Source organism: Nematostella vectensis, chromosome 12 (assembly GCF_932526225.1).
Source record: "Nematostella vectensis chromosome 12, jaNemVect1.1, whole genome shotgun sequence".
NCBI classification, from domain to species: domain Eukaryota; kingdom Metazoa; phylum Cnidaria; class Anthozoa; order Actiniaria; family Edwardsiidae; genus Nematostella; species Nematostella vectensis.
The window spans coordinates 9,593,198-9,618,493 of NC_064045.1; the positions used below are offsets into that span (position 1 = coordinate 9,593,198).

General features: G+C 41.2%; 2 protein-coding genes across 10 annotated transcripts in view; one reads left to right on the forward strand and one right to left on the reverse strand.

The window, feature by feature from the left end:
* Positions 1 to 25,296, reverse strand: part of LOC5508426 (patched domain-containing protein 3) — a 27,576-nt gene continuing 2,280 nt past the window's right edge. For 2 of the 7 annotated variants that reach the window (XM_048719420.1, XM_048719419.1), the window contains 5 exons: positions 7,546 to 7,577; positions 3,838 to 5,848; positions 3,016 to 3,346; positions 1,946 to 2,124; positions 1 to 473 (listed from right to left, as the gene is read on the reverse strand). In XM_048719420.1, coding sequence (XP_048575377.1) covers positions 318 to 473; positions 1,946 to 2,124; positions 3,016 to 3,346; positions 3,838 to 5,848; positions 7,546 to 7,568 — 2,700 coding nt within the window. In that variant the 5' untranslated portion in view covers positions 7,569 to 7,577 and the 3' untranslated portion in view covers positions 1 to 317. Of the gene's footprint in view, positions 474 to 1,945; positions 2,125 to 3,015; positions 3,347 to 3,837; positions 5,849 to 7,545; positions 7,581 to 9,709; positions 9,883 to 10,172; positions 10,347 to 11,251; positions 11,350 to 12,115; positions 12,271 to 25,296 lie in introns of those variants that run through there. The other 5 variants (XM_032377227.2, XM_001628985.3, XM_032377229.2 and 2 more) reach the window with 5 other exon arrangements.
* LOC116615538 (phenolphthiocerol/phthiocerol polyketide synthase subunit C-like) overlaps positions 11,372 to 25,296 on the forward strand; it is a 21,785-nt gene continuing 7,860 nt past the window's right edge. For 2 of the 3 annotated variants that reach the window (XM_048719417.1, XM_048719418.1), the window contains exons 1-4: positions 12,565 to 12,690; positions 15,645 to 15,700; positions 16,409 to 22,131; positions 22,602 to 25,184. In XM_048719417.1, the coding sequence (XP_048575374.1) occupies positions 15,678 to 15,700; positions 16,409 to 22,131; positions 22,602 to 25,184 (8,329 nt within the window). In that variant the 5' untranslated portion in view covers positions 12,565 to 12,690; positions 15,645 to 15,677. Of the gene's footprint in view, positions 11,510 to 12,564; positions 12,691 to 15,644; positions 15,701 to 16,408; positions 22,132 to 22,601; positions 25,185 to 25,296 lie in introns of those variants that run through there. The other variant, XM_032377230.2, reaches the window with a different exon arrangement.

Genomic DNA, 25,296 nt, shown 5'->3' on the forward strand with positions numbered 1-25,296 from the left:
TTTCAATAAATTTTGCAATATATTGCAAAGTTTTTAGTTTTTGCTACTATACACTTATTATGTCAACTGAGTCCTTATGTGTTATAAGATACATGTAAAAGCTCACAGGCAGAAATAATGCAATGTCATTGGACCTCAACTCACAAAATGCAATCTACCCTATATGAGAGGTCCGAAAGCATTCTACATTCTAGTAACACCACGCGCTTGGTAACCATGTATTTAGAGCTCGAGCCAGTAAACCTCAGTAGCTAGGTCCCGGATCTTAGTAACTAGGCAACCATCCATGGCTTAGCAGCCTTTCAGAGTAACCGTTTTCAGAGTTCGGTAACTGTGTCAGCTTCACCATTCTGTTTTGTACTCTGAAAAATTGGTTTGACATTCTTGTTAACCGGCTGTTCCTGTGATGGATCACAAGCAAGAGCAGGGTTGGTGAATGCACTGCCATCTTTTACAGACTCCGAGGAATGAACCTGCAGAGAACAATACAATGTGGTTAGCTCAGAATATCAGCGAAAAAATGTCCCGTCTGATAATAATATACAATACAATTTATATCCTTTCTCCGTATACAGTTTTATTACCATTGATTTGGCTGAAAGTAAATAATAAAATCATAGACTCCAGCAATATTTCCCCTTCACTTTCTTAATTGGAAGCGTGAGAAAACATACTTTGCCACCTCCTTTCCTATTTGCTTCGGAGGGTTGAATATTAAAGAGAAAATCTGCCTCTCCGATTTCTTAGCAAAATCAAATCCCCCCAGGATCTACTAAGGGTAAGTTCAAACGTCGTATTATCCATGAGCCGTATTCAATGCAAATAAGGGCAAATGAAGATTATACAATCGACTTATTCATTTGCATGCATCTGCATTGAATACGACTCATGGATAATACGACGTTTAGACTAAGTTTAGAAAAAGTGTGTTCTTAACTGCGCATATTTACTGCAGTGAACGACAGAGAGGAACTCGTCCTCTTCCGTGTCCGGACAGAATTGGCATGTCCGTTCATAAACTTGTTTATAAGGTCTGTGATACCGCCCCTTGTCTATTTCGAGGTCGTGGTTGCTCATGCGCAATTTGGTGAGGCACCTTCGGTGGTTTTGATTTGGGATCTCAAGATAGCACCCTAGTTCATAGTTATCTTTATGGTCGCGATATGTTCTAAGCTTATTACCTTGCGTGGCTTGATGTCTTTGACCGTTAAAAACTTCATTCTGCACTGTTATCGTTTTATCAAACGCTGCCACTCAAACAATCTTAGCCAAAAAGTTTTTTTGCGACGTGGCAAGTAACGGATCAGCCACTGTTTTGCGAGCCTCTTGTTATCCAAATAAAGGATACGCGGAATTTAAAACCCGTAAAATTGAGTGTAATCAAAATGCAAAAAAGAAGGTCATTAAGGGAGGGGGGGGGGGGGGGGGGGGTCCGGACCCCAACCTGCCCATGTGACGAGATGAGTTTGATTCTGGTTGACCCCTTCGTCGGTAGTAGCCGCATTGTCACCAGTTTACTTACGGAGGTCTGTCGGAAACCCAACAGTCAATAGACAAAAGAATCCGCGCTATAAGACAGGTCATCCGTTCTAAATTATCAGTCAAATCCTCGAAGAAACGTCCAATAGACACACTGCTTTTACAATTTTGAAATATTTTTCGCGTTTTCCGTTAAAAATTATCGGAGATTGCTAGGTAATCGACCGGAAGTAAACTGGTCACTATGCGGCTAGAAGAAGGCGGGTAATTTTATGTGTAAATTTAGATATAAAAGTTTGCAGATGGATCTAGTGACCTATTACCAGAGTTAAGGATGCCGATTTGAACTTAATTGATCCGTGGTCAATGAATAAATACTTTGGACCCCTCTGCCTTTTTCTCTAGACACGCTGGCTTTTAGTTGAAAAAAAAAAAAAAAACAACGATAACAGAATGATGAACATACGTCATTTCTTGCCTTTTGGGAAACTTTCCATCGGCAAATGATTGACATGTAGACGGGTAGAAAAACAAGTCCGTGCAACAGACCAAGAAGAACAATACCCAGGAACATCTTGAAGAAGATCCGGAAAATCTCCGACGAGGAGCCCACCGTCACAATCATCCCCAGAAACGTACTGATACCTGGGTAAAAGAGGAAGGAAATTGACAATTTGAGCTGTGGTCAGGAAAGAAATCGAAAGGAATATGGCTGCGTATCCAGGATACGGGCCCAAAAGGCCCTTTCAAGGCATTTTCTCCTGCACTTTCCTCTCGGGGGGGGGGGGGGGGGTGTTCCACCCCCCTGGCGACCCCCTTGAATGCTCTCAATTTAAGAACTTTATGGCGTGTTATCTGCTATCACACATTCGCCACATCAGTCCACATCCCGGAGAGGACTTAAATAAAAACAGACGGGGGTGGTTGTCAGCAAAATCGATTTTAACCCTAAGGGAGGGCATTTTGGGCGTGGTCAACAGAAATTCTTAACCCTTAGAGATAGCAACTTGGGTGTGGTCAAAGGAATTGTTAACCCACAGTGATAGCAGAATCTGAAAAATCCTTCCAAACCCTCCAAGGAATGGCAATTGGTCGAATTTTATACCCTAAAAGATAACAGATTCGATAAAAAAAAAAAACGTTACACATCCCCTTAGGTATAGCAGTTGGTCGTGTTTTTATATAAGAGATGGCTAAATCGGAAAAATCCCTCAACAACCCCTAAGGGATGGCAGTTGGTCGAAATTTTATACCCTAAAAGATGTGACGATCACCTCCGTCTACTTTCCTAGAGAGTCCCCCCTGGGGGGAGGGGGTCCTTATACAGTGCTTGATTGTATTATAGCCCTGTAACTCAATGCTTGGTAATCAGCCAGTTATCTTTAAATGATGCATTCTCTTAAAAACTACAGTTATATGTACGATAGCTCGAACCGGGAGTTGAAACTGGTCCCAGTCATCTGAAGTTCGAGTAATCGAGGGTAGAAATGTATAGAAAAATGTTTGGGAGGAATGGCGTTCATAATCAAGCTTTACCTCCAAGCAAAACACTGGTGCCTAAAGTGCTAAGCGCATGCTCTACACGCAACTCCGCTGTCGGCTCAGATGACGTCACAAACGCATGCGCAATGTGAGCACTGTAGTCCACAGAGAACCCAATAGCCATGACAAGATTTATCATTGAAATGGCATTGAGTGACACGTCCCATACGGACATGAGAGCGAAGAGTTCAACAATGAGAGCGGAGAATCCAAGGAAGACTAGAAGAGTGACCCTGATGCTCAGAAGGAACGGCCACGTGATCAGGAGCACGGCGGCCGCCGCAATAGCCAAGTTCCTGATGGTCTCGCTCTGAATTAGCGAGTACTGCAAATAAAAATATTTATTATGTAACGGGGGTTTCATTAAGTTTCAGAGTAGGCGGTGGAGATGGGTAAGTAGGGGTCGGAAGTTGTTAAAATAGAACATCAATTGACATTTTAAAAAAAGTAGGCGGCGCTCCGAAAATAGAAGCTGGTGGTTTCGCCGGCCGCCGTGCGATGAAACCCCTTTGTTAACATGATAATTACGGTTTAATATGATATAGTCCTACCAGCCTAATCCAGACCGTGGAGTATATCTTTATATCGTGTATAATCTTGATCAAATAACAAATAAATGGATTTCATTCATTGCGACGTAAAGAGTTATGTACAAATGAGCACAACAATATGGAAAAAAAGAAAGAAGAAGATGATAAAGGGACTAAGTGTCATAAGGTATTGATAACGATAGTTTTGAAAAAGAAAAGAACAAAAGCAAAAACAAAAAGAATGATTATGAAATATGAAGACGACTAAAACTCTCTAAGCAAATACCTGTTCGAAGAATATAAAGAATCTGGAAATAGGATACGCCTTAAGACTCTTGTCGTTTTCCTCCAGGTCCTTTCTGAGTGTTACCATGGCATCACGCTGGAAGATTGAACTTGGGCTGTCCTCCATAAAGCAAATAACACGTGACACCTCAATGCTCTTGTTGTCCGATGACAAAACGATATCTTTTCTAAAATGCGAAAATGACGGATTACTAAAAAATATATCAAGTCCCCTCATCAGGTCGCCTGTATTGTTGATGCTAATGTTCGCCATTTTTGCAAAGTTCGTAAGACTCGTCATCCAGTTTATCTTGTTGTCCGTGTAATGCTTGTTGCCAGAGGCGATGTCTGACAGCTTACGAATGTCATCTTGGATCCGGGCCATCCCGAAGTCCAGCTTGGCGTCCATTACTATGCTTACTTCAAGGCTTAACTCATAGTGCCTCTCTTGGGCGTTTATAAATTCTTTGAAGTATGAATTATCTTTTGCTAGGAGTCTCCTGTCAAAGCTCTCACTGATGTTCATGGCCCCCCAGATGCTGATCCCAAGAAGTCCCATGGACAGTAAAACAACTAAGATGCGAACAGGTGTCTTCATAAGCAATCGAGCGTATTGCTTCATCACCTTATTGGCTCCTTGCAAACGAGGCTCGTCCCATTTGGGCTCCCCCTCTTTTGGTATTGGTGCAAAGCAGCATGGGAGGCAGTCCCGGCGGTTTGCTTTAATCCTCCTGACGTCAAACGTCGCTATGGCAACAAAGTATGTTATGATCATGAGATAGGAAAGAGTGACAGACAAAGCAGCGTAGATGCAGAAGTATCTTATCGAAGGGAAAGCTGTGGACGTGCTAACGGCAAACGCAACGAGGTCTGTAACGGTCGTCATGGTAACTGTCATTCCTGAGTGCCTCATTACCATTTTGATCGTGTCAATAACAGACAGTTTGTCGTCCTGTCGATCCAGTTCGTCAACAAGGATAAACATATCGTCGATTCCGATCCCGAGAATTAGAAACGGTAGCACCCCAACGAGGCTGATAAACGGAATCCCGACGGCTAGGGATAACCCGAAACCCGCGAGGACCCCGAGGGCTACGGCGAAAACACCAGCATTAGCCAACAGCGAGTGGCCTGTCAGGGGGTTGCAGAACTTTCCCAACATAGTACAGGCGAAGGTGATCATCACGGCAAAGGTGATGGAGATTAGGGTGATGTCTGAGCCGGCGCTTTCTGAGATCGCATCGTCCAGGCTCCTCTCGGCAGTGTAGAACATCTTGGCGCACGAGAGATCCTTCTGAAGGCCCTTCATCTTGTTGATGAAATCAGTCTCAAATTCAAAGACCTTGTCCTCAACGTCTGTGTCCGTTGGCGCCTGTATTAGATAGGTGACTTGTATTGCACTAGCACTCGTTAAATGACCGTTTGAGTTGTACTTCATGTTGCCAAAAATACGTGGAAATGTGATGACGGCCGGGCGGTCACTTTGCATTAGGTACGTGGAATCGTTCGCAACAGCATCAAGTTTTTGGGTGATATTTACCAGATTATTAACATCAAAGTTGAAAATCTCAAGTGGATTGTTCATGAGGCAGTGTTCAATGGAATTGCCCAATTTGTCCCTGTTATTTCTCTTTGTACAGTAAGTTGTGTACATTGGCAATGCAGCAAGGGCATCGTGCGCCTTTAAAACGTCACGAAGACACTGCTCCGTAAGAATATTTCCGCCATCCTTTGGTTCAAACACCAATATTAGCTCCCTGGACTTTATCGCTGGAAAATACTTCCTGGCCTTTTCCAGATCTTTTATGGCTTGGCTGTCTTGAGGAATGTACAGCTTTTCTGTTCGATTTTCTACCTTGAAGCGGATGAACCCGCACGCCAAGCCGCCTACCACGGTCAAACAGATGCAGATGGTGATCCATGGATACGTTGCTACCTTGGAGCCGATGAATCCAAAGAATCTCCCCGTGTACTCATGCATCTTGTCGTTACAGCTATGCCATTTGGATGACCTAGGAGAAATCAAATTCAGTTTAAAGAATATGAATGCGGTCTTCAGGAATGGCCGGGGGAGGGGGAGTATTGGCGTCGACTTGGTGAGAATAATAAAAAAAAAGACCATATTGACGGGAAAGCCGGTAAAGCAACGTTGCAAAATCTGAGCTACTACCACCTGGCGAGCGAACAGTGACTTTTGTTAGTATACAATATTTAAATAAGTTACATAATTTTTATTAGTCTGGCAGATTTCGGATAGCGCGTCGGGGTATGTTTGCAAACCACGAAGTGATCTGATTTGATATTGCAATTCACCCTTTGCTAAACAAAAAAAAACGGGAAGGAACATTTCTACATTGCAGGGCCGTAGCAGGGGGTGGGGCACGGGGGCACAATCCCCCCCAATATTTTAAAAAATTATAAGGAAATTACCAGTATGGTGTGGCTGTGCCCCCCCCCCCCCCCCCCCGCCTGTATTGTGTATACACCCCCACCCCCAAATCTTACGTGGCCTTCTACGGCTCTGCATTGTAAGGGGAAAGTAAAAGTAAATGAAGAGGCCTGTAGAAGTGATAAAACGTTTATATGGAACAAAGAGACAAAACTGGGTGGACACGTGAGTCGCTCAGATAAACAACTTATGTAAAAGCTATGGCTAAGAGAGCAGCCAGGACATAGCTGATAGTTGGGTGAAAAACAGTGAGTCTTGATTTGATTTTAGTGGATTGGCTCACATTTTAGTGCGGGTTTTCGCTTTCAGAGCGCGCTTATGACAGATGTCAATGGGTCTGTACTAATTTCCTCATGAGTTAGCCTAATATTAGGCGTTTGTTGGTGTTTCCGCGACGAAAACCCCGCTTTTTGGGCGCCATCTTGGATTTTTGGCCGCGCGTGATCTAAATGCGAGAGCAAAAGGCAAAATCCAGGATGGCGCACAAAACACGGGAAAGCGGGGTTTTCGTCGCGGAAACACCAACAAACGCCTACTAGTCGGCTACATGAGTTTTGTCTTCGATTTCCTTGTGTTCACTTTCTTAGCTTGCTTAACAGTTCTTAGAACAAAAATATTCCCTTGATTTCTTCATAAGGAGGGCAAGAAAAAAATACCGACAACAAAGTACAGGTGTATGCGATGAATTTGCTTTAAAGATACCTGTTGGTTACACAGCTCGCTTGAATAACGGAGCACTTAGGAGATGTGTAGGAATGTCTAGGGTTGGACTGGGTGGATAGCCATCCTCTTTTTCAAGAGTAGAAAGGTTTGTCTATTCCCCCTTATCAACCCACTTTTTGAACTTTTGTATACTTGCGAAGCATTTACAAGTTTTTTAGAGGACGTCCGGTTAGACATAGTTTATTTATGTTGTAGCTCAATTGTTCACATATTAAGCTGAAACGCTATTGATTATGCTAAATAAAAAGCTTCCAGGCTTCCCAACCGCGTCAGGGAAGGATTTCTAAAGAACATTTAATTATCTATAAATAATATCCCTATGCTCTTATTTATAAAACAAACTGAGCAGGGATGTTAATGTATCCGTCTGTTTTTTTCTTGTCTAGAAGCTCAATTTTACGTGCTTAGAGCAATATAAATTTGTCTTTTATTTTTATATAGTTTTGGCAATGCCTAAAAGCAGGTGGGAAGCCTGTGCTTTTCTTCAGCGTCATTATCATCCTAGGCTAGGCTAGGGGGTTGTTGTATTTGCCTTACCGTTTGTGTGATGTTGACGTCATATTTTTTGTCTGAAAGAAAAGAACAATTGATATGAATACTTGTTACTGGCGAATTCATTCGTAGTCGCTAACGAGCGAATTTGGGTTTTGAAGCATTGCAAGAGATTGTGGGATAGCTTTAGCTGGGATCATGCCCAGTTGTTCTGCAATTTCCGAATTTCTGAATGCCAAACAAAGCTGCCTTTGCGTATTGCACACATTCTCTGCAGCTACTTTTAGCTCATATTTTGCCACTAATTCACCTCTCTCATTATAGGTGTCTACTCATCCCAAACTGCACTGTTTTAGCGAGTATCGCCCTCTTCAAAAGAAAATCCTTGTGCAAAAGAGCTTTACATTTAGATAGTATTGAAAAATTGTAACAAGGGTAAAAAGTGATAAAATTATTTATTGTCGTCTAGTTTTTCTATCCCATAGTGGATAGATTTGCGACGCTATTGCTAAAATAGATGTTCAGATAGATGGCAGCGGAACCGGGGGAGGGAGAGGATTAAGGAGGGGGGGGGGGGGGGGTTGATTTGGCTTGGGTCTGTTCCCCTGTTGTGTTTCGTGACAGCCTTTTTAAAAAGGCTCCAAGAACACTCATGTTCAATTACCACAGGCATCCCTCGCGCTTTCACCCCAGTCTCTCATGGGCTATTTTAAACAATGTATGATATGTATATTTTGTGGGGTTTTTTCGTCGTTTAGTTTCAGAATCCGTTCCGTCACAATATTTGTGCAGATCTCAGCCCCTTAGCACTATTTTTCTGGCACTATTGATTTTGAGGAATTCATTGCGTGCAAACTCGTGCTGATGACCAATATCGACACTTGAGAGCCACACTTCACCGACTTCCGCCCTCGCATATATGGATTTAGAACAGCCTGAATCACGTTGGAAGTGTTTTAAGCTAATGTTATGATTGTTAGTTTAGGCTATACAAATGTTTTGAATTTTGTTTTTAGTGTTTAAAATCTTTGTGTCCGAGTTGCGTGACACTATTACTTTAGCACTTTTTAAAATATTTTGAATATATTTATATTTCGCCAAAAAATAACGTAAATATTTCAATTTGGAAAATATTACTATTCATAGAATCAGGGAAGTGATATAATGGATAGAATAGAGTTATTATTATTGTGAGATTCATTGAATTTAATAGATTTAATATTTTCTATTCATCTCATTGGCAATTTTTTTTTCGGCAAAAAAAGATTCGACACACTAGTTTGATCCACAGTTTTGAAAACTTTTCAAAATAATAAACAAAAATAAAAATAAAACCTTTTTTATCGCGTTAAACCTCACCGCACATCATGCAAATAAAATAGAGAATCTAAAAGGAAAAAAGGCTTTTGTTACCTTTGTCAGTCAATCACAATTATTTTAGCTTATAAATAATAGCACTTAAAAATAGCGTCATCGACCTCCTCGAGATAATTGTTTTATAATCCATCAATCTTTGAGAATATGCCGGACATTTAGGTATGCCAAATGGAAAAAAGCTATCACGTGACTGAGTTGTCTCGACAACTTATAGAAAAACAAACAGTAACGGCTTTTCTAAATGGAAAAAAAAAAACAATTTTCAAATTTAGTCACTAAAATAAAGATTTTTGAGCGAAATGTTGCCGCCGTCAAGGAATTCTCAGCTATTTATCGTTGGTTAAGAGCGCCTCTTATGCCTTTTCTCATATTTGAGCTCTATTTGTAGTTGCCTGCTGTTATAAAAGCTAAAATAAAGCTAAAGATAATAATTAAACAAATACTTTTGCTAGGTATTGGTTTTTTCTTTCTTGTAAAGCTTGTTAAGTTGCTTATTCATCTATGGATTTCGAAGTATGGAATCGAAACTAAAAGATGACATGAAGACGTTGTCGAGAGAAAAAGAGCTTTCGTTTCCTCATCATCTCTTCTGAATAAAATAAGGAGTATTGAACTATTTCGCATCTTAAAAACCAACTAATAGCCTAGCTAAGAAGATAAGCTTTACTGAACATGTAGAATTCAACTCATTCAAGCAGCCGCGAAAACGGCTTGTAAAACAAAGATGGCAGAACTACATCGATTGTTAATTAAAATTCGCTCTCTTTCAAGAAACAGCAATCAAAAGAAGTTCAAATGGAAAAACATATCGACAAGAATAAAACAAGTTTACCTGAAAAGTTTCGGCTCAGGCTGTATGAAAGAGCAAACAATATTAACTTCGCATTTTCGGTAAAAATATTAGTGACGTATATGGTAATTTTTTTCCTCATACATTTTGCCAGAGGGCAAAATGTCATCAATATTTTACTTATTCATCGAAGATATGTGCGTAGCCACATCAAGCAGCTTGCTGAAGTCGAGCGTATAACCGGAAAATAAACAAGATACTTTGAGAAACATATTTAACGATGAAGCAAGGTGTTAGGTCAAAACACTTGTGACACAAAGACACCCATCTTTCCTAAAGGGCTAGTAGTAAGGGCTAGTAGTAAGGTTGATATGCACAAAGATATATTGGATTAAAATTCATAGACGTTAAGTCTAGATAGATCGCTGCACAAAGGTGGATCTCAAAGGCATACTTAGGAATTCTAAGCTTTTAAAACTTGTAAAAACTTCATAAGAAAATGTACCCTGGGTTCCAGAGGCTGAATATCCGCTTCCGCTTCGCTCGAAAAATCTCTCGCTTCGATCGAAAAATCTCTCGTTTCGCTTGAAAAACTCTCGGAGCCTCTGGTCTCCAGGGTAAAGAAAATGGCGTCATTCAATTCTTTCCCCCTATAAATCCTCCGATATATATTGCCTACCTATTTCATACCTCGGAATAAAAGTTTCAAACCCCTATGTGTATGCCATCTATGGTCATTGTCTATGGTATCATGTCTATGGAGGAGGAGGCCGCTATTTCGGATTAGGAGGAGGCCGCTATTTCCTTCCCTTTCTCGTCTATACATGTAGTGTCGTATCACAGGTAAAAGAAGGGAAAGTAGGCGAACTAGCTCATTTTTTATGTCACACTAATATTATTGGGAAACTGATGTCTAATACTATCAGCCAACGAAAATGATCAAGAGGTTCAGTTTGTTTTTATGGTCACCGCGGTCCCTGAAAATAAAAACAGCTAACTCTGTTATAGAAGGACGTGACATTTGCTCATGTAAGCCATTGAAAACATACAAAAAACCGCCAATATTTGAATCGATATTTTCTCTAGACCATAAGCTTCAGAATAATAACATGTGATAAATGGCCGAAAACCCGTAACTAAAACATTAAAATATTGTTATTATTGTTTTGACTCAAAACAAAAAGTGACGTCGTTGAGGGAAGTTTAATATACCAATTTGGATGCAATCTATATTAAATATAATGATTTGAAAAATTTGAAATACAGTAGTTACGCTATAAGAGAGACTGATATTATGAAATCGGTGATTTTGGACGTACTTGTGCATTGATGCTGTTTGTGATTGTTGAGATATCAGATACCAGCTGATAGCCAAAACACGCATTAAATTGATATTTTAATTTAGATTCAGAGAACCCCAGATAGCACTCGCTCAGGTGCCTACCATTAAAAAAATGCAACATATATATACATATATAAAAGAAAAACAGAAAAAAGATTAAAAAAAAAAACAAGAATATGATACCAGAATACACTTCCTCTATTTCACTTATTTGACTCTAAATCCAAAAAGCTTAAACTTACCGAGACGATGAATCAATTTCGGGTACGTCTGTTGGGTCGGAAACTATTTCCTCGCGCTAGCCCTAACACCGCCTTCAAACGCAGTCAGCCTTGCCCTCACGCACTTCCCAGACGCACACGCTTCAGGGTACGTCAATGGAAGGCACATGTAATTTTTCCTACTTTGATTAAACCGCGTTTAACACGCTACCAGATGACAGAGAGTTGTGAAAAGCGGGCCTGAATTTGTAAGACTTACGTCTCTCCAACCTGTAAAAGGTATGTACTGTTTCCCCAAAACGTTTCGCGGTCACCGGGGTGTGAAAAATAAAAATAAAATAAAACAACTTTAACAAAGTATAATATCGGGAGCATCGATTTTCTTCAATAAAGTTCTTGTTTCTTTAGTACAGTAACAATAAATCGCTTTTTTCGTATCCAATGCCTCGTTTCTGAGAAATAGAGGTGCCTAGTCCCTTGGAAATCTTTGGATGTGTATTTTGAAGTTGCTAAAGATGTTCTTCCCATAGTTTTGTAAGTTTGCTTATCTTAAGGATGAACGGTCTGAGGATGAAAAAATGTTTGTCTTTTCTCATGTGGCAATATCATGAATGCTAAAAGCGGATCGGATCTAAAATATACACCTATTTTTAAATAAGGTTGCACTCCGAGGAACCATGTGTCGTAACTTTAAAAAAGCTTTAGCATTCTTCTTTATGTACCTCTAAACGTTCACACGGCATTCAGAGACCAGGATTAAGCCATTTATACGTTACCAATAAACCACTGCGGGTTACGATACATTGATTCGCGGGTGCAACCTTAATTGAAATAGGTGTAAATATTATTGGATAGTTAATCCTTCTAACTTTCATATCACAGCTGGAATGCAGATTTACGAGGGTACTTGAAAAACGCGGTCCAATCGAAAGGAAAGCATTAAAAATTGTCGAGTCGAATTATAAAAATACTTGCTTGTGGCATTGGTTTCCAACCATAAGGATTGTTTACGTAGCCCTAGTGGCCAATAAAAAAGATTTTTGCATTTAAGTAAGACAGTAGTTTACAGACAGTGAACAGCGCCCCCTCAGGAAATCATAAGACGTTCCACTTGGCTGTCCTTTAACAAATAACACATTTTTTGCATCCTTTTCAATAAAGCCATATACTGTCACAATACTTACAATAGTTATTTCGTTGCAATATCCAAAACTCATTTAAAACAAGTCTACGAGGTTTATTCTCTTATTTTCTGAGTTTTGGTATAGTTCAATGACAATGTTGAAAAATTACATACTTTCGTCGTACGTCATCGATTCGCTTAATGCCCTTCTAAGAAATGGGACAGATATAGGCCATTCTATAAATATTATAATATAATTCTATAAATACATGGGCGATGGAGAAGTTAAATCAGATAAGCTTTCGATCAGTTATGAGAAAGCAGCAAACATTTTAAGGTAAGATAGAAAACTATTTGGAAATATCTGGAACACCCTGGTAAAAAAAAGGTTTCATAGAACATCTTTGTTAAAATTCAAAGTGAATTGAAAAGAGTATTGGTGTAAAGGGTTTCGTAACCGTAATTTTTTTCCGCATTTTTCTACTGATTGGCGATGGAATGAAGTCCACTGAAAAGTTCAAACTTTCATATTCACCTCTTATCGTTCCTGAACGTTGGAACTTTTAATTGTTGACAGGTTGAATACTGTTTTAGTTTTCCCCTATTCAGCTGTAAAGGCCACGTAGAATATGGTAATCCAGTAACATTATTTCTAATAATTTGTTGAAGAAATAACCCTGCATGTTGAAGTACATCGTTTACATTTACTTTTTTGATTTCCCGTAGGATAAAAATTGCTTTTTTGATTATCGCTGTTTGAAAATTCCATTGTTAAGGCAATTGAAATAAAGGATCCAGTTCGAAAAAAGTAAGAAATTTTCGTCACATCATTTCAGTCACAGGACTGATTATTTGGATGATGCGATGGATGCCCTATCTTATTTGCTCGCTGCTCAGAAGATTAGAATAGTAACTTTTCTTTGCTTGTTGAACAGCTTTCTCTTGCAGAAAAAAAAAACTTTTAGACACGAAATATCTTTAGTGTGAAGTTACAGAGGTTAAAAATAATGTGTTGATTCGAGTAAAAAGAAATAAAATGTGCTTGTTGCTTGCAAAATTCAAAGCCAACATGTTGCACAAAATCCCGATTCTTCCAAAGGTACCAATCAAAAGTACCAATCGAAGGTAACAATAAGGTACCAATTGAAAGCACCAATCGAGTATACCAATCGAAGGTTACCAATCTAAGGTATCAGTTAAAGGTACCAATCGAAGGTTACCAATCTAAGGTATCAGTCAAAGGTACCAATCGAAGGTACCAATCGAAGGTTACCAATAGAAGGTTACCAATCTAAGGTATCAGTCAAAGGTACCAATCGAAGGTACCAATCGAAGGTTACCAATCTAAAGTACAATCTGAGGTATTAGTCGAATGAACCAATCGAAGGTTCCAATATTGTCCAATTTTTTAGTCTAGGTGCTTTAAGCATCCGCGTCCGCGTTCTGCCTGCGGGAACTTTTATCTTTAAACTTCCGGTGTGGTAGTTTCCGGTTAAGGCTTTTGGAAGTATAAAACGCTTTTTGTCGACTTGTGACCTCTATCTTCAATGTAAAGCCGAAAATTATTATATAAGCAGGTTTCTACAAGAAAGTCTTCCATGTAGGTTTTGCGTGAGCATGCGCATTGTCTTAGTATCTGTTACCTTTTACGCGCCCTTTGTTTCAAAATTGTGAACAAACTCTTTGTAAGATAAAGAAAACTGCGTTTATTAATTGTGCTTGTTTTGAAAAAAAACTTGTCTGATTTTGAAGCAGTTTGTGCATTTATAAGAGACCGCGACTGCGTTTGAACATTCTCTTGGTTTGAAGCAATTGGCGCTTGTTCTAGAGAGCCCTAAGCTATTTGTATTCTTTAAGCAATGCTAGACTGAGTTTGTGCAGTTTTGAAGAATTGCATGACTGCGTTTGAATCAATTGGTGCATACCCTCTTATTTTTATACGAGGGTAGCTAGTGAGTTTGCGAAGCAGCGCGTGTATTTTTGAAGAGAGCGCGACTGTGTTTGTAGGAACGAAGTGCTTATTTTGAAGAGCGTGTGACTGAGTTTGTAGGAACGAAGTGCTTATTTTGAAGAGCGCGTGACTGAGTTTGAAGCAGTTTGTGTCCTCTGCGGTCCAATTAAGTTGTTAGTTTGTCAACAAAAAATTACAATGCTAGGAGAGCTTTTTTAGTCCTTTACTTGCCGATTCGCATCTCGACGTTCGATTGTTTATATAGTTTGTATTTGAGCTGAGAAGGTCTAAACACATTGCCCCCACTAAGTGATCGAATTACGACTTTGCACTTTTCTACATTATTTACATTTACAACACACATTGTATAACGGTAGTGCAATTAATTGTGCTGGGTATTTTAGTTTTGAGTACGAAAGGAAAAGGTGAAATTTGACATGTTCTTACAAGTTTCGAACAATAATACGACACAAATAGTATGACTCTAATTATAGTCCTTTTATTTTTTTAAGCAAAGCTACGATAGTCTACGATAGTGGTCCGATTGTCTGTCTATCAATGGGAAATCTTTGCGAAGCGCAGATTCAAGACCAACCTTGACTACATTTTTTTTCCCCGTCATTTTTACTTTCCCTTTTTCACTTTCACTTTTAAGTTACTAAACATATTTTCTTATGATAAATTCACAAATGTTTTTATGAACCATTCTCGGACAGACTTGATACTTTACATAATCGCCAGCTATGCAGGCTAGTTGGCCCCTAGACTCGTGTACCCTTTGGGTATCTATTTTTTTCTTGTTCTTCTTTGTGATGAAAATAAAAAGATAATACTATGTAAGGAGATCACTTCTATTTCTTCCTTTGATGCTCAAGATAGATAAATAGCTTTATTTATCCTTTGCAGCCAATAGGCTGGATTACGGACAACACAATTAAATAATAAATCTCAAATGCTTAAAACTATTATGTATACTAAGCTAAAACTAAGTAATATGTTACAAGGAATTAAAATGCGCTGCATTATGTATTAGAAAGCTATTTTGGAACATATTTGTTCTACAGATAGGAATATTTAAACTACGCTTTCCTCTAGTGTTGCAGTAGGACATATAGCTTGTGATCGCTGTTTAGCATGATTTCGCTAAAATGACGCTCAGTTTACTGCTTGCAACGGTTGGAAAGTGTTTCAAAATCGCATTCCTGAAGAGCGTCCCTTTTATTACAAGTTAGGAAAAATTATTCTGAGTGCGCGCCGCTGGGGTGGGCGGGTGGGTGAGTGAGTGATTGGTCTTCAGGTCTTCTGGGATCCTAAATAACGTTATTTTTCTTTCTTTTTAGGCACGAACCTATTATTAACAAAACCTATTCATCATGAAACTACAGGACCGACAAAGGTACACGCTTTTTTAAGATTTCCCTAAATAGGTTAATTTCCCCTAATGAGTTGACCAGATGTTAATAGCCGCTAATAAAATAAATGAGAACAATTTGAGCAAGTCTAAGACAAGAAGAACATGTGTCCTCCAGTGCTACTAGACGCTAATGAAGTTGAAGGAGCCTCGAAACGTCTGTAATACCTATCCTTTTTAACACCTCTAACAAATCTATAATCACACTATCTCGTATAATCAGATTGTACCTTGATATAGCAAACATAACAACTAAAGAAGACATTGTTACATGTTTGAGAGATGAGAGATTGGGTCCTGTTAAAGTTCTCTGATAGTCAAGAAGACTTTTACTAATCCTTTGTAGTACGCAATTTAACTATATTTGTTATACGGACAGTAGGAATAGTGCTAGGAGTCTTGATAAGACATTTAAGCCCAAAGCAAACAGCGGTAGCAAAAATAGCGAGCTGTACACACATTGCCGGCCCAGAAATTTTTAACAACGTGCTGGGAGGAGCGGCGAGCTAGTTTGACAGAATCTCCTTTCTCTTGTCATCATCCGAGCGTATGGGTATAATTTATGCTGGCTGATGATGCGCTGTTTGCAAAGGGATTTAGATAGGTGAATAACCTATCTAAATCCCTTTGCAATGTTCAAATGTGTTCAGTTACAAAGTACGGTGGGGTGCTTATAGATGTTATAATCAACAGGGATGAATCAAGAGACCACAACAAGAGGCAGAGAGAGAATGGCATCTCTTGTACAGCGTTCACAGTCTTTATCACGCATACAATTTTGATAAAAATTGAGCGCGGACTGGAGACGGTTGGTACAGCAATCGTTAGGAAGGGCTTGATCGTGTGCTTCGTGTCAATTGTGTTTCTTGGACTTTTTTGTATTGGATACATGCGTGTTCAGACCAACGATTGGCCCCCAGGCATCTTCACATGTAGTGGTAATACATTTTCCTCCAGGCTTGAAAATGCAGCAATTTCTTTTCCTAGACTCGACTCTTGGAAGTTAAAAGTGGTCTTTACCAATAAGGAGAAACGAGATGTGCTGGATAGCGGATCTGATTGCATGGTGGTAGCAACAAGACTGCGAGACATCGTGGTCAAAAACAGTTCGCAGTTTGGAAGCATTTGCGCCGACTGTAACCCCTCAAATCTGGAAGATTTTCAAGGACTTTCTGCGGATGACATATGGACAATAACAGGTCGTGGACAAAATACCACGTTTACGCAAGAGTTGGTACAAGCAAGCGACAACTTAGCCTTCATAAATCTCGCTGTGGAGAAAAACAGCAGCTATAAAGTAAGTGCCGAAAGAGCAGTGCTGATCTTTTACTTGAAGAATCCTAGAGACAAGACTATAAAGAAGAACTATGATAATTTCGAGGAAGCCCTTACTTCGTATGTTCAAGATGTACAAATCCGCTCAAAGTGTCGGATAGAAAGAGATCAATTCAAAGAGGAAGAAGAGAAGGTTGGGCTAGTTGTCTCACCGAAAACGTCATATATACTTTACAGCGTACCAATACTTATATTCATTGGATTCATATTTGCACTTCTCTTCCGCTTTGGAATACTTTCCATTACATCTTTTTTTCTGGTCACCGTTAACACTGCGTTCTGTGTGATTGTTGCATTTGGTATCTTCTCAATCTTCCATGTTCCATTCCATGATAGTTTCATAGTTGTACCTTTTTATGTCTACAGTGCAGCATTGATACATTGCCTCTTTCTTATCAGCTCCATTGAGACCTCGATACATTTCTCTTCCCCACGAAGAAGAGCTGGACACTGCATGACAAAAGCAGGATTTCTTATCACAGTGACATCCTTTGTTGTGATGCTACTTACTGGTGTGGTGGCTTGGTCGTGCATTGCTGCCATCACCAATTTTTTTAGCTTGCTGTTCTTGACTATGTTTTTTATCTACATTACTAACTTTTTAATAGTTATGCCAGTTCTTGTCTCATTATTCCCACGGCCTCGTCGACAAAGAAACTCCAGTGCCCACTCTGAAAGGAACAATAATGCTTGCTGCGCAAAACTGGCATACCGCTCAAAGATTTGGATCAACATTGTGACATCTCTGCCGGGGAAAATAACACTTGCAATATCTGCAGCTCTTCTATTAGCAGGCTGCATTTATGTAGTTGTCACTGGTCCGTCAACAATTGACAGTCACGCAATCTCAAGCTTTTACAAAGACACAGGAGAAAGAGCGCCGTTATCTGACCGAGAGGATGTCAGTTTAATATTAAAGGGGTTCGACTACGAAAACGCAGAGGTCCGAAAATCGCTAGTGGATCTTGGAATAAGATTTCGTTTAAAATCATACAGTGTCGGACCAATACGATCCTGGGTAGCTTCCTTTGAGCAATGGAAATCATTTGAAAGGAAAAACTGTAATAGAAGTGAGTTCCAAACATGTCTAAAATCATTTCTTAACAATCCAATAACATCCTCCTACGAAAGCGATATCAAAACGAGAAACAGCGCCATAACTGAGTCACGACTTTATTTCCCGGTGAGTACCAAGTCTCGCGAATTGAAGAACGCAATGGAAGACATTATAACCGAGACTTCGAGCCTTAGCGGATCAATCGAAAGGGTTTCCAGTGCATTTCAAGCTGTCGAAGATGTGACACTGTTCCAGACAGGAGTACTGAAGGCGATCTTCTTGGCAGGGGCTGTCGTGCTGGTCGTTCTTTTTCTGATGACTGCAAGTCTGCGTACACCGATTGTTCTTCTTTTAACTTTTATAATGCTAACCCTGGAGCTTTGCGCTCTCCTTTACCTCTTTAAAGTACCTCTAAACCAGCTCACCTTCATGTGCACATTCCCTGTGGTTGTTTTTGCATTCTCTTGGAGTGTGTACGTAGCACAGGCGTTTATTATTTCTAAGATTCGCAGCATAAAGGGTAAGACCGTAGAGGCTGTATCCTCCACATGTGGGCCCCTGTTAATAGGGGCTATTTTCCTATTGCTTTGCTCTGTTGCTCTTGGCTTTGGCTTTAACCAACTTGATGCCATTTTGCAGCAAGTAGTTCCAATATTCTGCATCTTTGGTATACTTCATTGCTTTGCATTAATGCCTGCTGTTCTGTCAACTTACGGGAAGATGCGCAAGAGACTCGGACTATCCAAGCTGCATGTACCATTCACCGAACAGCGGCGGTACACTGTTATTGTTAGAAAAGCAAACAACGCAACTGTAATAGAACAAACACAGACTCCAAACGAAAGAAAGACTGTCTCGTTAATTGGTATTGGTTGTCGTTTTCCCCTTGCCCCAAACAAGAACGAGTTCTGGAAAATGCTTCAGCAAGGGCGATGCGCGGTGTCTTCCTTTCCTGAAAACAGGAGTAATGAGTATGAGAATTTTAGATCACTTTATCACCCTAAGCGTTTTGTCACCGGTCGGATCTGTACCCTGGGAGGGGCTTACATGGACAACATTCGAGGATTTGATACGGCCTTTTTCAAGATTTCTCAGCAAGAGGCAAATTCCATGGACCCACAACAGAGGATCTTACTTGAGGTTGTCTACGAAGCTATCGAAGACTCGGGCATGACCATAGAGGATCTACAGGCTTGCAGGACTGGCGTGTTTGTTGGGGTGATGAATCTCGACTACGGAGTGTTGGTAACGGACAAAAATAACATTAAAAACATGGACCAATTTGTAGCTACAGGGGTCACGGGCTCAATAGTTTCCAACAGAATATCATTTTGCTTCAATTTTACCGGTCCAAGCTTCACTGTTGACACGGCGTGTTCGTCTTCCTTGACGGCTTTTAAACTCGCTATCGACAATCTACAAAATGGAGACTGTGAAGCCGCAATTGTGTGCGCCCCTAATCTGATCCTCAGTGAGATTATGCACATGACAAACAGTTTGGCAGGTCTTCTCGCACCAGATGGGCGCTGTAAAAGTTTTGACGCATCTGGAGATGGCTACGGCAGAGGCGAAGGGTTTGCTGCTGTTGTTCTCAAGTTGACTGAAACAGCTCTAACAGACGGAGATGACATCTATTCTGAAGTTCTAGCCTGTGGTCTCAACAACGATGGTGCAGACACTGTTCCAATGACTGCCCCGAGCAGCCGAAGTCAGGCCAAACTGTTTCGTATGGTGTTAGAGAGATCAGGACTACAGGCCAAAGACGTCGATTATGTTGAAGCTCACGGAACTGGAACAGCCATTGGAGACGTAGTCGAGACAACGTCAATCTCCGAGGCATACTGTGAGTCCATTCCTCACCACAGTAGAGTACTCAGGGTCGGTTCTGTCAAGTCAAACTTAAATCACACAGAATCGACATCTGGACTTGCTGGTCTTATTAAGCTTGCACTGATGATCAAGAACCAATCTTATGTCCCGACAATAAATGTGCATACGCTGAACCCAAGACTGAAGCTCGCCGAAAAGGGTCTGATGATCCAGACGGTGGCAGAGAGATGGGAGAGAAGAGACGGTAAACCGAGGATAGGCGCTGTGAGTTCCTACGGTTTTGGAGGCAGCAATGCTCATACTATATTGCGTGAGATCAATTCATCCTCGGAGTCTTCTTCATTATCATCTTCACAAACAGCAACACATGTTTTAACGTTATCGGCTCGATGCAAGGACAGTTTGAGAGGGGCCGCACAATCAATTGCTAAATGGTTAACAGAGCATGAAGACCTCAGATTAGGTCTGTATGACATCTGTTATTCGTTGAACGAGAGAAGGACCCTTCACTCCCATCGAATAGCAATCTCATGCGAGACGACCGATGAAGTTATCAAACTGCTGAATGACTTTGCGCAAGACAACAAGGGATGGGAGAAGAAAGTTACTTATGGAGTCTCCAGAGAAGAGAGTCAGAAACTAGTGTTCATGTTTGGTGGGCAAGGACCTCAGTGGTACGGTATGGGAAAGCAGTTGATTGAAAACGAACCAAAGTTCTTGAAAACAATACTTGAAGTCGGAAAATTGCTCAAGGAAATGGGAGAAGGATGGGACCTCGTGAATGAGCTGAACGCAAGCGAGGAAAACTCTCGGCTTCAAGAATTAGTCATCGGACAAACAGCAACATTTGCATTGCAATACGCAATTGCACGCCTACTTATCTCATGGGGCATCTATCCTTCTGCAGTTATTGGTCATAGTTTAGGAGAGTTTGCAGCGTCTGTTGTTGCCGGGGCCCTCTCCTTGAAAGATGCTCTCAGTGTGGTGCTATTACGTGCGAAGCTGCAGGAACGATGCCCGAGTAATGGGGCAATGGCTGCCCTGGGGATGTCCAAAGAAGAGGCACATTCACTTCTGGAAGAGCTCAAACTTGAAAACACCCTGAGTATAGCTGCCGTTAACGACGCAAAGAGTGTGACTCTCTCTGGTGATAGAGATTCCATAGAAGCCTTCGGCGATTACATGACTGTAAATGGCATCAAATGCTTTTGGAAAGTGCTCAACACACCTCGCGCATTCCATAGCTTTCACATGGCGCTGATTGAGGGAACGTTTCTGCAGGAAGCCGCAAGAAAACGTCTAGCCCCCAAAGATACTGCCATCGCTTTCTACTCCACCGTGGAAGGTGAGGTCGTTGCTGGTAAAGAACTCGGCCACCAGTACTGGTGGAGGAACATCCGTCAACCAGTGGAATTCAGAAAAGCCACGACAAACCTTTTGCGGGACGGCTACAGAGAGATCGTCGAGATCGGCGCGCAACCCACATTAGGTCACTATGTGAAGCAAATCTCAACGCAAGAGCAACTACAAGACGATGATAAGCCATTCGTCATTCCCACACTTCCGCGAAAAAGTGTCACCGAACAACACAAAGCTTTCTTACAGAACACCGTATGCGAGCTTTTTGCTTCTGGCTATCCTGTGCAACTAAATTGCGTAAGATCAAGTAGTACCCACTGTAAGTTTATTCGTTTGCCCAACTACGTCTGGCAGGACAAGGAATGCTGGTTCAGAACAAAAGATCCGGAGAAAGAGGTTCTACCGCTAGACGGGACGCAAAGTACCTACACCCAAAGACCTGCTCACCCGTTCATTGGTGCAAACGTGCAGACAAAGCCGTTTACTGGATTATCCTGTTGGACAACTGAGATCGACACATTCAGATTGCCATATCTGAAAGACCACGCCCTCACCCAGGGCGGAGCTATCATGCCAGGTGTGACGTATCTCGAGATGGCTTTTGCAATGGCTACGCAGAGGTTCATGTGCAGTTCACTAGAACTGAGGGATGTCAAACTTTTGAGCCTTCTTACCTTGCCAGAGGGCCAGGTAAGGAGTCTCAGACTTCGTTTGGTAAATGACCCCTCAGCGGCTGATGAGGCTGGGTATCAGATCACGAGTGTGCAAGAGGATCAGACGGAGCTGCTACTGTCCAGTGGGCGGATGAGATGCGTTGCAGAGCAGAAACAAACAGGTAGGTTATATCATCCGCAACACACAATCCACATCCCTAAATGGAATAAGGAATGAAAATACTGCTTCCGATTCAAATCTACCTGGTAATCTCCAACAGACATCGTATTCTTGAAGATATGAGGCTTATAAGTGGAATTGCAGAATTGTATCACGTTTAAGGGGCGGCTGAGCTACAAAGATGTATTAAAACGTTTATTGTGTATCATGTAACTCAATGATATTTAAAAGTCGTAGCAATATATCTATAACATTACTTGTTGATGCATTTGTAGGCTTTTACTGTATTGGAAAAGTGTTTTAAGGGCGCTAAGCAGCTTTTACAATACAGAGCTTTGACAAACTCTTTAGACAAGAGCTTGTTTCATGTTTAGTTATGCATAAAAGCTGTATCGTGAGGTCTTTGCTTTGGTGTAAATATTTGTTGTTTTACGTTATACTAACCTTACTTGTTTTACATTATAAACACAGATGACAAAAGTGACAACCTCGAGACGATTGGTGACAGCGTTAAGTCGTTGATTAATCAAATGAAGCCCTTCTCGGTCGAAGAATTCCATGATCTAACCAAACAGTTTGGTTTCTCCTACGGGCCTTCATTTTCTGTGATCAAACACATATGGAAGGGAGAAAGTGAAGGCCTATGTCTGATTCAGTTGGAGGAGACCTTATCAAAAGAGCAACACAAGTACATTATCCACCCGTCTATCCTTGATGCCTGTCTACAATCCTGCTTTGTTCCAATATCCGATGTTGAGATTTCGAACAAATCCATCGTGCCTGTTGGATGGGATAGCGTGACAGTCATTCGCTCGGAAACCCCACAGCAGGTTCTCTGTCATGTCAAAAGTGACCCTGAGAAGTGGGGTCACTTTGATATCACACAAATGACTCTAAGTGGGAAGCCTATTATGAAAATGAAAGGGTTTCGAATCGCTGAGCTAAATGTGTCCGGCAAAGCAGAAGAGGCCAATCTTGACAGCATATGCTACAATGTCACATGGCAAGAATCGGACTTCCCCGAAACAAAGCAAGACTCACTAAGCGAGACAGTGTGTGTTGTACTTGAAGATTCTCAAGGGTTTGCAGACGAGTTCTGTAAAGAGTTACGAAAGCAAGGTGCAGAGATACATACAGTGGAGGTACCAGAAAGTAACAACTTCAACACGAAGGATGAGGAGCAAAAAGTCCGAAAGGTCGTCGAGGAGGCCATTCGGAGGTCCAACGAGGCAAGCAAGTCCCTACATGTTATCAACTTCTGGCCTTTGCAAGCCAATATCTTACCTGAGTCATACAACTACATTGACCAGGCTCAAAATATGTCCTTGAGGAGTTCCCTGTATGTGCTGAAGATGATGTTCGATGTTGACTTGTCTAAGGCACAGCTAACGATGGTTACAAAGGCAACCCAATATGTCTCCGAGAAAGAGAAACTGGAAAAAGTTCCTATACCGTGGTCTTCGATCGTGTGGGGAATGAGAAGAACAGCTTCTCTTGAGACAAAGACAATGAGCGTTAAGGCAGTTGATTTGAGCGAAATGAACACGTCGGGAGAACTCACTCTACTCATCAAAGAGGTATTATCTGAGGACCACGAGATGGAAGTTGCTTTCAGAGATGGCAAACGGTATGTGAATCGTTATGTCCGATTGTCTGCTGAGGATGTTACTCGAGATCTTGCCTCAAACAAAGCAAGAAAGAGTGACCAGAGCTTTTACATTGTGATGAAGAACAAGGAAGATCAACGTCTAGAGCTCAAAGCGCAAACGACGGCAAAGATTCTGAAAGGTGATGTCGAGGTGAAAATGTTTAACATATTTTCACCCACTGAGCAAATAAGTGATTTTGCCAATGGATCAGGCTACGTTGCCTTTAGCGGATCTGTGCAAAACGTCAACTCAGATAGTAAGCGTTTCAAGGTTAATGACAAAGTTTGTGGCATCATGAGGCCACGACGAGTGGGCAGCAGAGTTCGGGTACCAGAGTCAAGCTTGATGCTGCAACCCGAGAGTTTAGACGACAACAAGGCAGCGACACTCCCCTTCTGCATTCTTACAGCCTCAAAAGTACTGCATCGCACGCTCGAAAAAAAGCAAAATAGCTTAGTACTGATCCACGAGGCAGACAATGCAATTGGATACACCGCAGCAGCTATTGCAACGGCCATTGGACACAAGGTCGTGTGTACAACAACACACACAGGTAGCGACAACATCAAAAGCCTGCTGCTTGGAATCGGTGCTGTGAGCATCGCGGATGCAAGTTGTCTTGATCTCGATGCGAAATATGACGGGAAGTTTGATGTTGTGCTCTTCATGTCACTTCCAAGACCCGGCTCTCTGCAGTACAGCTACAATGGTCTGAAAGCGAAGGGAAAGCTTGTCATTGCTTGCGAAGGCTTTAGTGGGCAGGTCATCCTCCCCGGCGAAAAGTCAATCAGCTATGACAGAATCAATCCAAGTGAGATCTTAACAGAGAAAAAGAATCTCCGAGAAGAATGGAATGCGATTCAGTCGCTGCTACTAACAACTGGTATGCTGCAAAAGCTGAGTAACGTACCTCAGACAGCGAAATGTGTGTTAAGCGCAATCCATGACTGGAATGATAAAATGATTCCAGAAACTCCTGGCGTTTTCAAGTCTTTTGTTTTTAAGCAACATGAAGGACTATCCCTCGAGATTCCAGGTGTTGATAGCTTTGGACTCAAAGGTGACCGGACGTACATGGTAGCTGGAGGAGTACGAGGGTTCGGTTTTGTGGTCGCCCGATGGATGGCAGAGAATGGCGCAAACACGATCGTTCTTCTTGGGAGATCGCCGCCTGATGAGGCTAAGAAACAGGAAGTTCGAGAACTTGAGGAGAGAACAGGGGCAAGAATCGTCATCCTCCAAGTCGATTTATCGAGTGAGGAGCACATGAATGCCTTGGAGTTGAAGCTGCGAGAGTTACCTAGCGTGGCTGGCATCGTGCTAACTGCGATGGTTCTTAGAGACAATCTAATCAGTTTAATGGAGCTCAACAGCTTTAGAGACGTACTTGCACCAAAAGTCAAAGGTGAGTCTAAGCATATTACGTGTTGTCAAATGGGCTTACATATCAAGTTAACAAAGTTCTAATCAAATCGATGACCCTATTTTGTGCTCTTTGAGTGTTTTTTTCATTATTG